A 14,588-nucleotide genomic window follows, 5' to 3' on the forward strand; every position below is an offset into this window, starting at 1 on the left:
AAAAAAAAAAAAAAAAAAAAAAAAAAAAAAAAAAAAAAGCCCAGATTGTCAGGACTCAACTCTCCCGGCACGCCTGCTCCCAACTGAGACACGACGCCGAGAGGACGGGAGAAAGGAAAGTGTTACCAAAGAGGTGGCACATTGCAGGATGCGGGTGAGGTTGTGCAATTCTCCGCCACCCCATGGAGCACTGCCAGATCATTTGTAAGCCTAGATGTCTGCACCACAGCACTGGGGATATCCTGTACACCTACAGAGCGGGTAGGGATGGAGCCCGGAGCATAATTACACTTTTGCATAACTCCAGGGCAAGGCCCTCAGCTACGAGAGCGCTTTGGCAGGAGTGGGATGGGAACAAAGGCATAATCCCAAGGGATTGTACTGACACAGCAGGGCAATGGGAGATGAATTTCTGTTTGAAATCACATAGTTAAGGACAGTAAAACCTCCTGCAAAACCTCCTGTATCAGTGGTATTATCTAAGTAGAAGGCGCTTTGTCTAACCAGACCAATGCACCATCCTAGCAGGGTGGTTTTGCTATTTCCAAGAGATCAGAGCAGCAATTAAAGCAGCAAACTTTTCAGGCAGGGCCTTAATTAAGCAAGGGTATGTGCTCACTGAATCAAGGCCCTCAGGTGTTTTCCAGTCATCCTTTTCTGCCAAAGGATGAAATTACATGCAAATCTGCTGCTTTGTCACAACGCTGTAGGGTCACCCTCAGCTCGAAATAAGTCTCACCTCTTACAGTTTGTCTCAAGCAACACCAGGGCTTACAGTGGTCAGAAGAAGAGCTGACTGCTGCTGCTGTCAGGGGAGGTGTGCTCCTTTAAGCCCATACAAATTGTAAAAATCAGATAAAATTTTAAAATCTTCCAGAGCCAGTGGGGTACTGGGAAGCAGTTTCCAGAATTATTTGTAACTCGACTTAAGAAAACAGACCAGATTGCAGATCGACTCAGCTCCCACTACTGTTTTCACTTCCCTTTGAGCTTTTATATTTTGCAGTTACTTGCAACAACCAGGTTTTAGACCATTTTTCTCGCACCATCTGGGGATTTGAGCCAAATTCAGCTGGATGCAGAGAACAACAGCTGGTCTTGGATGAGGAGGATATTGTCGTCATCTATCAGAATTTGGGATGACATCGCTGGAGCACACGCAGTTGCTGCTGTAGTGTGTGGGGAAATCTTGAGGAGTTCCCACTTGGTCACAAAACCTGCTGGACCTGGGAGGAGGGCATGGGGACCCCCAGAGCTTTCAGTCCTCTCCTTCAAAGCCCCTCTGAACTGAGACTGGCTAAAACAACAACTCCACTTACAAACTGATCTCACCACAATGAGCTTCCTATTCCGAGCCAACTCCCATCTTTGCTTTCAGCAGCTCCCTGGCTCAATAGGAATAAGCGACTTGTTCAAATCCAGCAGCCAACAACCTGGGAAATTTATCTCTGCGTTGTGCCTGCATCCACTGCATTTGGGCAACACATGGAGATTTACCAGTTTCACTTCTGCAGCCAGTTTCTCCACTACTTTTTGTTTCTGGTTCTCAGCATGAGCCTCACAACACAGATAAATTCACTGTGTTAATCTGGTTCCAGCTGAGCTCTTTTAAAGTAAGTCTATTGAAAATAGAAAATCCCTTTCTATTACCATTACAGCTAGGAATACTTTTTTTTTTTTTTTAAAAAAAAAAAAAAACAAAAAACAACAAACCAACACATGAATAGGAGATATTGGAGCAAAACAAAACAGAGCTATTAAAACATTAAGAAACTTTCATTTTAGACAACAAAATTTTAGAAGCAACCTATTTTTTTCTGTGTTTTTTGACAAAGTATCTAAAGTGCTGAAAAGGACCAGCAGCTCTGACTAAATGCAAGACTGAGGCCTGATGCTACGTACAGATCCCCACGTCTGGCGTGAGGGCAGAGAGCAGCAGTGTTTACCGGGTGCCGGGGAAGGGGGGGAAGCCTGACAGATGGCTGCTGTGGCACAGCTCCTGCACCCCCTCTGGGCTTGCAAATGGCTGCTTTCATACACGGGCTGTAAACAATCCTTGAAAGCCCAAGATCATGTGCCGAGGGTCATCCGGCCAAGCGGAGACAGCCAAGGAAGCAGCTCTGCTTCAGAGAACTGCCTCACTCCATCTCTCCACATAACTGTGCTGGCCATGCTCCCCCCGGGCCCTCTCCTCTCCTCCCCACCGGATCCTACCTGCCCACTCCCTGTCCCCGATGATGATTCTGTCACAGAGCTCACACACGCGATGACTCCGTTTGTTCTCATTTACATCGTACTTCATCTTCACGGGCTCTGCTGAGGGCTCACGTCCCTGTAGATTAAATAATGTCTCGAGTTGGTGTCTACTACAAAAATTTGCTGCCTGGGTTCACTGCGGTAGAGTTTGGGATGTGAACTTGCCATACCCAGACACTAAGGTTAGCAGGACAGACGCTGCAGTTTTACCATGAAGATGAGCAGAGCACTGTGCATTGGGAGAAATATTCCGCTTAGAAAACAACCCTCTGCCACTGCAAGGAAAGCCCAAGGCTGGACAGGTACACAGGCAGCCCTGCTCATGGGAGAGACTAAGTGTGAAGTTATGGGGCCTGGAGACTATCAAGAAGTTGGCTTCTCAGCCACAGCTCACATGTTAACTCCAGTTACCCAGTACCTGGATGAAGCTCTCCACAATCTCCAGAGCAGGTTTCAGCACATCTTCCTCCCACCGCAAGAGATCAGACACCTCCAAGCCATAGACTGGTGGCACGTTGGGACCGGGACCTACGGAGACACAGAAAGGCAAGTCACAGCCAGAATCCCGCCAGCACCCACGGGGGTACGCTGTGAGCTGGGGGGGGATCTGCTCTTTCCTCTCTAGCTGCATTCAGAGCAAGCAGCACCAGCCTTCCCAGAACCAAAATTACCAAAGACTCAGGGGAGTTGAGCCAAAATTACCAAAGATTCAGCTCAGGTGGGACCACTCTTGCAAACAGCAAGAACACCCAAGACCTCAAGCAAGCATCTCCATGGTTGTCTGCCTTCGGGACAGCGTTATGAAATCCAAGCACGCCGACAGCCCACCAGAACAGCAAACACTTCATCATGGCTGCGGTCCACAGGAGGCTGCAGAAGATCAAAAGCTACATCCAGGCACAAAGCCATCACACAAAGCTTACAGGGAGATGCAGGCACGAGGTCTGAGTGTGGGTGCTGGTTCCCATTCAGAGCTGTAATTCCTTGTGTGGCTGCCGGGGCCAACGCTCCTGGCTCACAGTAGCCGGCCAAGGCCGGAGATACTTTACTAATGCCTCAACCTGACAAGGCAGAGTTTCAAAGCCACCCCTTCGGCCTCAACCAGCCCAGCACAAGGGCATGGAGGGGGGTTGCTGCAGCCCAACTGGGGCGAGATAGCTGCAATCAGAGAGCGCCTGCTCCCTGCGGCGACGTCGCCGCCGTGCCGCGGCTCACCTGCCCGCAGGCACCGGGCACACGGCCCCGCTCGGACAAAGCCATCAAAGGCTGCCGTGTGCCAGCCTCCGGCAGGTGCTGCTTTTTATTGCCTTAACCACAAACAAGCTCCCGACTGGGCTGATCTGAAGCACACCTGCCACCAGAAAGGTGAGACACAGCCACCAAGCACATGGCTCCAGGAAAGCTCTTGCACCTCGTTCAAAGCCCGTCTTTTGATTCGAGTTTCTCCCTGCCTTTTGTTTTAATATATTTTATTGTTGTTTTGCCCCTACGAAGCACCTTTCAACAAGTGCCCGGCTCCCAGCTGCTGCTACTGGCCCTGCTCCAAAGCTGGGGCTGGGATGGGGAAGTCCTGCTGGCTCCCAGCCACCGCGGTGAGTGCGGCCCAGGCTACGAGCAGCCCGTGGGCTCCTGTTCCTAATCTGGAGGGCAGCTGCCAACTGGGCTTTTCATCCTGTGCTGGGATCATGTGGGGGTGTGTGGGGAGAGGGACCATGCTGGGTACCCCTTCCCCGAGCCCCTCAGGAGCCGTTGGTAGGACAGGCTGCAGGGACACTGTGACCACCATCATCTACTGCCGCCCGGCACGGAGCGGGGCCTTTGCTCGCCCTGTTCCGTTGGGGTATTAGCCATCCAGATGGCCAGTTTCTGTTGGGAGGGAAAGATCTGCCCTTGACAGGCAGCGAGGGGTCCAGAGGGAGCAGCGAGAAGGAGCTGGGGTCCTGTGTGCCTGGGCAGAGAGGCTGCGGGCAAAATAAACATGGACAGTGCCAGGTGGGCTGCCTCAGGAGGGCCAAGCAGCTGCTCTGCAACCCAAAAATGTGGGAAGGAATCGAGGCAGAGCCCCATGGCTGGACTGGGACACTCAGTGCCTTCCTGTAGGGATCTGGCTGGCAGCAGACACCTGCGGAGCCAGGGCAGCCCAGGCCAGCAGGAAGGATCCAGGCAGGATTGTCTGATCTCTGCCAGACTCACATCCCCCCCATCACCACAGCCCCAGAACAGAGGAGCCACCACTCTCCTCTCTCGAGCTGGGAGCAGAAGATGTGCTGAGGAGGGATGAGACGAGATGCAAGAGCAGGGATGGCAAGGCAGGGCAGGAAGAGAGGACTTACGACTCAGGAAGCGGTTTCGGACCCATTTGTTCTGTCTCCGGGCATATCTCTTGGTCACCTGTTTCAGGGCCTGGATCCCTTTGAAACAGAAGGAGTGAAAAATAAAAGCTTTGTTTTTATTTTAGGAAGTAGGACAAGCTGTTCAGGGGCTGCACTGCTCTCGTAACGCCTAACTGAATACTTGTCTGCACAAACAGAGTCCAGGACTCCTTGTCCTACCCACGGTGGGCCCAGAGGATGGTTTATCACTGTACAACCTTTCAATATTTAGTAGGAGACTTATCATATCCCTGTCCCTCCATAACTGTCTCCTGAGCAGACACAACAAGCCCCTTCTGCACCAGACTTGTTTTTAAGCCTTTTATCATTTATGTGGCCTCCTCAGCCCCCATCTCCACCTCACACTGAACCCTCCTCGATGCAGACTGACTTTGCCCAGGACCTCCACTGTGCTGAGAAGCAGAGCAGCTCTCCCCTCTAACAACATCGTATCCGAGCAGACACTCCAGGACAACACGTGCCATCAAAGAGCACATCCCTGCTGACTCATCTGTGATCTGCCAGATCCCCAGATCCCTTCCCACCACCTTGCTGCCGAACCAGATGTCAAGTTCTGCTTTATCCCTTCCTTCTAGCCTTGTTCTCCACAGCACTCACACCCCAGGTGGGGTCCCATCACCCAGGTCACCAGTGGACCAGCTCCAGATCCCAAATTATGTTGTGCCTGGTACATCTTGCAAAGAGGCCTGGGGGAAAGGAGGGAGGAATCGCTCTGGGTGTGCCCAGAGATGCTCTCCAAGTACTGAAAAAGGAGTTCCTGCGCCTCTGGGCTGGCAGAAGAGGAAAAGGCACAGAGAAAGGTGGAGCTCAACCCCAACAAGACCTGCCCTGGATTTGAGCTTGGTTCAGAGCATCAAGAAGTGTCACCTGGAGCTGTGTTGGGGCTGAGGAACATATGGCACGCAGGGTGTTCCTCCCACCTTTTTGCAGCAACAGGGCACTGGTTTCAGGTGAGCAATTCCCCTCACTGATGAGGTACTCATGGAACTCCTTGAAGCCAATGGACTGGAAGATGCCATGCTGGTAATCCTGCCTGGAGAGTAAGAGAAGAGACAGGGCTCAAGGCTGTCTCCTTCAGTACAGTGGGAGCCCTCAACCCACCCCATAATAGCTGAGGTCTCTTCGTCTCATCACAGAGGACCCCCCGGAGTGACAAAAGCCCATGGCCTCAGGGGACGAGCCAAGCCAGGCACACACAGGGACACAGACTGGTGGCACCAGTGCCAGCCCATGTCACTTTTGCTGTGTGAACACTCCGACAGCATCAGGTAATTTTTACTGAGGGGAAATGGTCGCCACTTGGCAGGTACGGTCCAGACAAAATTAATTAAATGCTGAGACCTACAGGGACTCTGCTGGAGGATCTGGCTGGTTCAGAGCTCTCTGATGATGGTGCCCACACAGAGGCGGGCACCCAGCCCGTCTGCGGGCCCAGGCGCTGCCATGAGAGGGCTGGGAGCAGAGATACGTTTGAGATGCTGCAGGGAGAGTCGGTCCAGGCCCTGCATGGAGCAGAAAGGGAGCTGGTTTCTCACCCACCGGTTCTCAGCCACCTTCTCTCGGTTGTAGCGTCGGTGGAAGTCCCGCAGCTCCTCCAGCAGTCCTGCAGCTAACATGTCATCCACCCGCTTCTCCAGCCGCTGGTCCAGAGCTGGGAGGAGGAGAGCAGGACACGCTCAGCCACTGGGAGCCACTGGGAGCCCTCGGGAGGCCCACGGCTGCACAACGTGCCAGGACACGGCTCAGCACTGCCAGGCTCCCAACCCACTCGAGGGCAGAGCCCAGCGGGCGAGGGGAGCGAGTCCTCTGCCGCGCCCACTGGTGCCGAAGGAATTGCTGCCTTGTTCAGGGAGGAGGCTGGGGCAGGAGCAGGGAGCCAGCCCTAATCCTGCATCCCCTCAGCCAGCCAGCCGGGAGCCCCCTCTCACCTGCCTGGTCTGCATGGAGCCACAAGATGCAGGAATGTGGGTATTTCAGGGGCCCACCTAAGGGCCCCCCACCTTCCTCCTCCTGCTGCTGGTGCAAGATTTCACTATGGGGGATCCCCGTCTCTTCAAACACTTGGAGGCTCCTGTAAGCCAAGACAGACAGAGCTCAGAGGCTGGGTGAGGATGAGCTTTTCCATTTCCCCAGCAGCCCCGGGGGCTCCAGCAAAGAGAACCGCAGACATTCGCTACAATCCAACCCTCTCATGTGGGGGGAGGGCAGGTTTCTGCCTCCTCCCGTGCCCAGCATCCCGAGCACACCCAGGTCCTGGGGGTGCAGCGCAGAGCAGAGCACAGCAATGGTACCCAAGGAGCCCAGAGCACAGCCACCCACTCCTGCCTGGCACTGCGACAAGCCCTGCAGGGAAGGGAACAGGGTTCTGGCTCCAGCCCTGCCCTTTCCAGCCAGGCAGAGCTGCAGGGAAGGGGCCAGCGTTGCTGATGCTGCGAAGCACCAGCTCAGCCCAGCCCAACCAGGGAAGCGGAGGAAGCTGCGCAGGGTGCCCAACCCTCCGTCCCCCTGCACCGTGCGAATGGGGTGGGTGGTGTTCTGCTCCCCCAGGGCCAGGGCTCGGCTGGGATGGGCCCGCCAAAGCAGCAAGCCTGGTCTTGCTGCAGTGCTGTTCCCACAGAGCTCAGGTATGTTACTCAGCCAGCACAGCAGCTTGCTCTTTAAATAGCTCCAGATAAACCCTGCTGCTGGGGCACCGCAGCGGGAGCAGCCCCAGTGCACACAAGCCAGGAGCAGCGTGCTGTCCTGGAGCCCAAAGGCAGTTCAAACTGGGGGCTGCGTGGCCAAAGGTCTCAGATCCCAGAGAGCTCCCCAACACCAGCGCTCCAAGGTCCCCAAGCACCTCGCTAAGTGGTGGGACACAACACCCATCCTGCCGTGCTCCCAGGTACACAATTCCCTCAGAAAGGGGTGCTGGGCCCTGGCACCTGCTGCCCCCAGCAAGCCAAGCTCACCTGGCCAATTTGCGCTTGTCGTGGGGGTGCAGCTTGGCCGCCATCTCAGGGTCCACCTGGCTCAGGCGGCGATGGAGCTCAACACCGTCCAGCTGCTCCAGCTCCACTTTTCTGTCAGCGACCAGCCCGGGGGCTGTGCTGGCCTTCTCCTGTGGGGCACGAGACAGCCCTGAATCAAGCCACTCACCCACATGCAAGGCCAGCACAAGCAAGAAGATCCCCCAGACCCACGCGGTGAATAAGGGGCTTTTGGTTCTCCTCGCCTCCCTCTAGCAGGGGGGCACCATGCCTGGTGGCAAGAAGCCTGTCCTGAACACGGGGCTCACACTCCTGGAGGGATATGCAGCCCCACAACAGTACCTTGGTGTTGATAAGGACCTTCCAGAGCAGGGACTCGATGTAGTAGTTGGTTCCTCCCACAACAATCGGGATCTTGTCTCGGGCAAAGATATCTTCTATGTGCCACAGTTAGGGAGTGTAAGCAGAGATGCACGGCAGGGAGGGAGGGCTGTGGGAAGCAGCAGCCTGGGGCCCACACCCCACTCTCCCAGCCCCAAGGACCCAGTGAGGCTGCAGGACAGGGTTAAAGCTGTCCCTCAACTCCCACTCTCCTCTGCTGCCTGTGCCAGCTACCACCAAAACTCAGGGACACCCAGGGACTGCCAGGGAGGGCAATACCCAGCTCAGCACTGCTGGGGTGCAGTAGAAATCTTCCCCAACCAGCCCTGAGGAGGGGCTGGGTAAAAGAAGCTCCAAGCCCCCCTCACCAGCAGCATCCTCTGAAAACTGGAGTCAGCTGCAACGTGGAAAGCCCAAGGCTGATGCAAACACTGATCTCTCTTGCAGGCCTGGCTGTGGACGGGGGAAGTCCATATCTGCTTGGCCAGGCAGGCTGCAAGTGTGAAAGGATATCAGAGCCATGGCTTTGTCTCTGAAATCCACCACCGTGTAGTTCGAGACGAGGGGATCCACAAAGCTGATCATGTGGTGTCTGCACAGACGCTGCTCCTGGGGAGAAACCTTGTTGGTGATGATGTCCAAGCCCTTGTAAACCTGGGGAAGAGGAGAGCCTGTGATTCACCTCTGCGTCCCGTGAAACCCTCACTGCCCGCTGCTCCTTCCCCCACGCACAGCCACTGCCTGTCCCAGTCACCCCTCCAAGCCCCTGGCCGGTCTCTGGAGAAGGGAGCAGCACAGGCAGGGGCACATGTCCTGTTCAGGCGAGGCAGCAGGAATCTCACCAACGCCTGCTCCTGCCAGGGCCAAACTGCCTCTCTCTGGTGTTTGTTCCTGCCCACAGGAGATGAACCGTGAGTCCAACCGCTCACAACTGCTTTCCTGCTCTGATCTAACCCTGCAGTTAGGGGTGGAAAAGCTGATCGAGAGATCAGAGCAGGGTGTCAGAGCCCGGTCAGCGTAACCAGCCAAGCCCAGCTCTGAAGCACAGAGCTCCGAAACAATAAGGGCAGCTGCCTCCAAGCTGCCATCTCCTCATCTGCTGCTGTTGCAGCTAAAAGCTCAGGTGTGCCTCTCTCTGAACACACGACTCCATCACAGCACCAAGTCTCGTTTGGGGACAAGGATCACCGCTTCCCGTAACCACACAAAGATCTCTCTGGATACAACATGCAACTTCATCGAGCCTCTCAAACACACACAAACGGTCTCAGCTCACACCTTAAAAGCCTGGCATGCTGCCTGCTCTCACTGAGCCAGCCCGATACAGAGGGGAGCAAAACACATCGATGCAGGTCAGTGACCCCCAGGGAAAAGAGGCACTGTCCTGCACCAAGGTGCCAGGAGACACTGGTGAGCACAACCAGCAGCACCTCGCTGCTTCGAGGTGCATCTTCAATCCTGAGTTTGGGATATTCACCCCGGGAGAGCACTGCCAAAAGATGCTGACACTCAGTTAGAGAACACAGCAGAAAGAAAAGCCACCCAAACCAACTTCTTGGGAGCATTCTTGGGAAACAGCCAAGGCAACCTGCAATCCCAGCAGCCCGCATCCGAGCCACAGCCCAAATCCCCCCTCCAGGCTGCATAAAGCACCGGCCACAGCCCAGCCCACAGACCCAGGGGTGCATCCCATCCCCACAGCTCGGCTGGGTCCCGTGAGCAGAGCCCTTCCCAATGAGAGCATCTTTCACCCAGCAGAAGGCAGGAAGGTTTCTTGCTCTGCTCCCCACAGCATGCAGACACAACCCTCCTCAGCGTGGGGTGCCCCTGTGCCCCAGCACTGCCCTGGGCACACCTGTCTGTGGGTGCTGCAAGGCTCTGCAGAGCTGCAGGCAAACAGGGATCAGAGCAGGGACCCGCACCCCGAGGATGCTGGCAGCAGGCACGTGGTCACAGTGGGCACATAAAGCCCTTCTGTCCAGCCCAGCTCTGCGCCGTGCCAAGGACCGAGCGCCCTCCGTGCCAGGCGGTGGCTAAGGCTCCGCTTCGTGCTGCAGTCGCAGGGAGGACATGTTCAGCTCTCAGCACCTTCCTGCACGGAGCAGTTTCCCAGCTTGGGATAAACTAAGCTGATGGGAGAAGGGACTGGAAATGGCTGTACTCATTTTCTCCTCCATCAACCAGAAACCACCCCAGCCAGAGAGCCAGACTTCCAGAAACAAATTTCCCTCTAATCCCCTCCGAGAAGCTGCCAAGTCACTGGCTGCAGTGCAGCCTCCACCCATTGCCACCCCTTGTCCCAGACAGAAGGACAAGGTGACACAGAGGTGACCCACGGGCAAAAGGCACGGAGTGGCAGCAAGGGACGATCCGAGGTTAGTGGAGCAGGGAAGCCCGATCCCTGCCTGGAGCAGTCATGCGAGCTGCTGGGGCGGCTGAACCGGCTGCAGCCCGCCAGACACTCCCCATCTTGCTTAACTCTTGCTCTTGCTGCTTGGAGGACCAGGACCAGCTCCTGCTCCTGGTCCCTCGGCAGAGAAAGGCTCGCCTGGGGGCAGGAAGTGATGGGGGAGCAGGAGGGCAACCAAATGTTCTTCCTTTCTGCCCTGCAGAAACCCAGCTGGCTCCAGGGGATGGCGAGCAGGCAGGAGGAGAGGCCGCGGAGGCAGATCTCTGCCAACGTGCCCTGTGGCTGGCTGCAGCCTATCAATCCCCTTTCACTCCCCAGCCTGGGGACCCAAAGCCTTTGAATTCCGTGAGTTTTGGCTCAGTGCCTTCTCTCCCCCAGCAAGGGCCAGTCCAGCCCTCCAGCTCCTCTGACTCCCACTTGTCTGCCTGAAATCACAGTCCATAGAGAGGGCTGACCGGGAGGCTCGGAGGCAGCCAGGAGCTCCCAGTGCCCTGCACGGACAGAGCCAGGATTTACAGTTCAGGCTCCAATCCCCCAAGGTTCTCTCGGAGATTAAACACCGAGAGCCTCCCCGAATATCTGGCAACAAGAGGAGGAATGCGGTGTCAGTGTGTGGGCTGGGAGGAAACAAAGGCGGCCTTTTACACACACCCAGCAAAGCCCAGAGAAGGTTTCCACCAGCTGGCTGTCGGCAGGGCCTCGCACCGAGACGTCCTCCCGACACTCATTTCTATTTTCAGCAAGCGGCTCAGATAAGCCTTTGTTGCTTTCTAAGGCCCCAAAACAGATTAGCGACAGCCTGGAGCAGCAGGCCTCTGAGACACCAAATACAAGCCAGGGACTAAAGATGCTTAGCCTTGAAGGCATCCTCCCACCTCTGCTGCTGAAACCCCCGGGCAGGTCAGCCCCACCGCTCACAGCGCTTTGCCCGCAGGCCAGTGCCATCTCCCCTTTTAAAGGGTGGGGAAACTGAGGCAGGAGACAAACCCAGCAGCAATCCTCAGGGCACGGTGCCTGTGAGAATCCTCAGCCCGCAGCCCAGGAAGGGTGGGCTCTCCCAAACCCTCCCTTTGCCACCAGCTTCGTGCACAATCCCAAATTCTGTCTCTTTGTCACCATCTTCACTGGAGGGGGACAGGCACTGTCCTTGCCGTGAATGCAGGGAGCACAGTAGAGAAGGTGACACAATGGCTGTGAAGCACAGGGACCCCAGACACATCCAAGCCACCTACAGCCAGGAAGAGAGTGAAGATTTCACAGGGGCCATAGGATCTCCCAGCTGGAGAGTGGCATGGAGGACCCAAACCATGCCAGGGTGCAAGGAGAGCACAATTCACTCCCTGCTCTGATCCCTGCCACGAGAAGGGTGTCAGCAAAGGCTCTGAAGATGTCCTGACATGCACACTAACTGGCAAATGTACCCAGTGTGCTACAACATCCTCTGGACACGGGCTGCGTCGCCAGTCCAAGGTGTGAAATCCAGAAGGGACAGTGGGATCGGGAGCAGATGGGACCCTGGCACCGGGATCCTTGCGCACTCACTGCTCAGCCAGGACTGAAGCAGCAGGACTGACTTCACCCTGCCTAACTTCCCCAGGGAACGACTTACTCCTAAAGGAAACTCACTGGGATGACAAACGGCAACAGAAAGGACAAAAAGAAAGATTAAGAGGCCATCGGATTAACCAGAGCTCCTGAGCTGCACGCAGGCAGCAGCTAAATCTGTAATTTGACCACAGAGACTCAAGGCGGTGACGAAAACACCCTGGAGATAGAGGGGTGCCTGTGTGCGGGAACAGGTGGGCTCGGGGCTCCCCGGCCCCTTCCCCAGCCTGGCTCCAGCTCCAGCAGCTGCCCAAAACACTGCCAGCATTTGTCAGAGCTCCGCCGAGCCCGCACGATGAATGGACAGAGGGGGCTGAGGGCGACACGGTCGCTGGCAGCTGTCAGTCGAGAATGAGCAATGGGATTTTTAAAACCCGTCGACTCTTCCGCAAGGACACCGGAGCCAGCTCTGCATGGCAAGAGGGATATGCAGCGGGGAGACGATATTCCACGGGAACAAAGCCAGCGAGAAAGCAGACCCAGTTGGCTGGCTGAGGCCGCCTAAGCAGGGCACGGGGGTTAGTGGAGCGCGGTGGGGGAGGCGCAGACGCACGCTGCTGCGGGCTGTGCCGTCAGGCAGCCGGGGCCGCGGAGAGGCAGGGCTCCCGTGCCCAAAGCATGCTGCGCCACGGGATAAAGCTGCGAAGCTGCTCGGCTCTTGCTGCACAGTCACGCTAGAATGAGATTAAAAGGAAAGGAGGACAAGAGCCACTCGAGCCCAGATGCCATTGGGCGCCTGCAGACAGAGTCCTCCCAGCGCCTGCATTCCCATAGTGGGACCTGAAAGAACCAGAGCACAAAATACACGCTTCAAAACATCCACCAGCGTGAAATGAGAATTCGCAGTATGTCAGGCGGCTCCAGCCACGGCGGCAGAGCTGGGGCTGCAGCAGGAGCCTCGTGTTTGCAGATTCACTCAAGTCAACAGCTGCTTCCCTGATATTAAAGCCTGCTGTAGGCTGGACTGGTGGTCACCGTAAGGTCTGAGAACCTCAGCATTCACAGTACACAAACAGGCACGAACAACCAAACAAAAGCTCTAGGGCTTGTCCGGATCAGGACAGTCAGTACCAGTAAAACCTCAGCAGCTGACCTCTGCTTAGGGACGTTTCTGATGTGGACACTAGAGCAGAGTAACTCGCCTTGGAAACTTAACAGCAGCTGCCTAAAAGCTGCCCCAGCCCAGACTGGGCTCAGGCAGTCCCACCCTGGGCTCAAGGAGACCAAGCTGGACGTGCCAGTCCTTCATTAGGGAACACGCATCAAGGGCTCGCAGCACCAGCAGTGCCCGGTGGTTCACAATGGCTGGGCCAGGCAGCTGCCCACAATCGGGCAGCTGCCCACAACCAGGCAGCGCTGGACAAAAAGCTCATGCATCTTGCACAAACATTTTACCCCTGCAGGATTTTGTCAGTTCAGCTCAGACCTCAAACACTCTTTCCCCAAGAGCTGAAGGAAAACGTTACATAAAATTAAAGCTTTCCGACTGCTTGCTCCAAATTCAGGCGAGGGAGTTTTTAAATTTCTCTCTCTAGGATACAAACAGGCACCAGTTATCAGCAGCCCAGTGCAAGAAACCAGGAGGTTGCCCACAGGACAGCAAGAGTCGATCTCTGAGCAGCACAAAGGGCAAAGGGTGTTGGCAGAAAACACCCTTTTAAAAAGCACAATAAATATGTTAAACATTAAACTTGATGGAAAGCTCAGGCATTATAGAAAGAGAACAGTGAAAGTGTTGATTAGGAAGGAAAATATTTCGCTAAACAATAACAAAAATCCCTGCGGTGGCTGAAATGTACATCTTGTAACAAAGCTCTTGTAGTTGAATGCAGTTAGGGCCAAAAAAATGAGGCTCGGTTCCTCTGTGTTTAGCGACTCTGACCGTACGGCTGATATATTCCACGCTGCCGCTTGCAATAAGAGATGAGACCGCGGAGACTGTCACCGGCAAGTAGCAAATATAATTTTTTACATTTTTTTCCCGTATCTCTTGGTGTCCCTTTGCTGGTGACCGAGGAGGGAAGCGCTTGCCTTCAGCTGCCGTCAGCGCTGCCTCGCCAGGTCTCCCAGCCGGGACGCGAAGCCCGACGCAGGGCCGGCGGGAGCACCCCAAGGCCCGGGTCCAGCCGCAGTTTCTTGGGCAGGACTCGCACCACGTCCCGACCCAAGGTCCACGGCAGCAGATCCAGGTCCGCAGGAGCTATCCTGGCTATCGCTTACCACCGATTTACCTCCAGCTGCTGCGTTCCCTTCGTCTAACTGCTCCTTACACCTCTGCGTAACTTTTTGGGGGTTAAAATTAAAACACCTTTGCTTTGGTTTCCTTTCAAAAGGCAAATTTATTGGGGGGAGGGAGGTTGAAGGAGCCCAGCTCTGCAGTTTTGGGGGACACTCCCCCGAGAGCAGGAGGGGGGACGGTGACACCGCTCACTCAAAAACAAACAGCTGACCGCCCGGACGGGGGCACCGGGGCCAGGCCGGGCCCTGCACCGGGCAGGATCCATCCCGCGGGGCTGTCTGTCCCCCACAGGTCCCCGGGGAGCCCGGCCTGCAGCCCCGCGGCCTCCAGGCCCC

The 14,588-nt window shown here is 55.9% G+C and overlaps 1 protein-coding gene across 2 annotated transcripts; it reads right to left on the bottom strand.

Moving 5' to 3' along the window:
* Window positions 1-1,776: 1,776 nt before the first annotated feature.
* On the bottom strand, window positions 1,777-8,750 carry TRIT1 (tRNA isopentenyltransferase 1). Of its 2 annotated transcripts, none has more exons than XM_026863403.1 (9): window positions 8,513-8,691; window positions 7,961-8,059; window positions 7,601-7,749; window positions 6,578-6,720; window positions 6,189-6,300; window positions 5,570-5,682; window positions 4,590-4,667; window positions 2,675-2,784; window positions 1,777-2,332 (listed from the first exon to the last, which is right to left on the bottom strand). In XM_026863403.1, the coding sequence occupies exons 1-9, from the start codon at window positions 8,582-8,584 to the stop codon at window positions 2,126-2,128; spliced, it is 1,083 nt and encodes a 360-aa protein (XP_026719204.1). In that variant the 5' UTR covers window positions 8,585-8,691; the 3' UTR covers window positions 1,777-2,125. The 2 variants fall into 2 exon arrangements, with proteins under 2 accessions (XP_026719204.1, XP_026719205.1); XM_026863404.1 differs by lacking the exon at window positions 1,777-2,332 and adding an exon at window positions 2,375-2,485 and having other exon boundaries at window positions 8,513-8,750.
* Between the last annotated feature and the right edge of the window lie 5,838 nt (window positions 8,751-14,588).

The sequence above is a fragment of the Athene cunicularia genome (genome assembly GCF_003259725.1).
Source record: "Athene cunicularia isolate RWA chromosome 23 unlocalized genomic scaffold, athCun1 chr23_part1, whole genome shotgun sequence".
NCBI classification, from domain to species: Eukaryota; Metazoa; Chordata; class Aves; order Strigiformes; family Strigidae; genus Athene; species Athene cunicularia.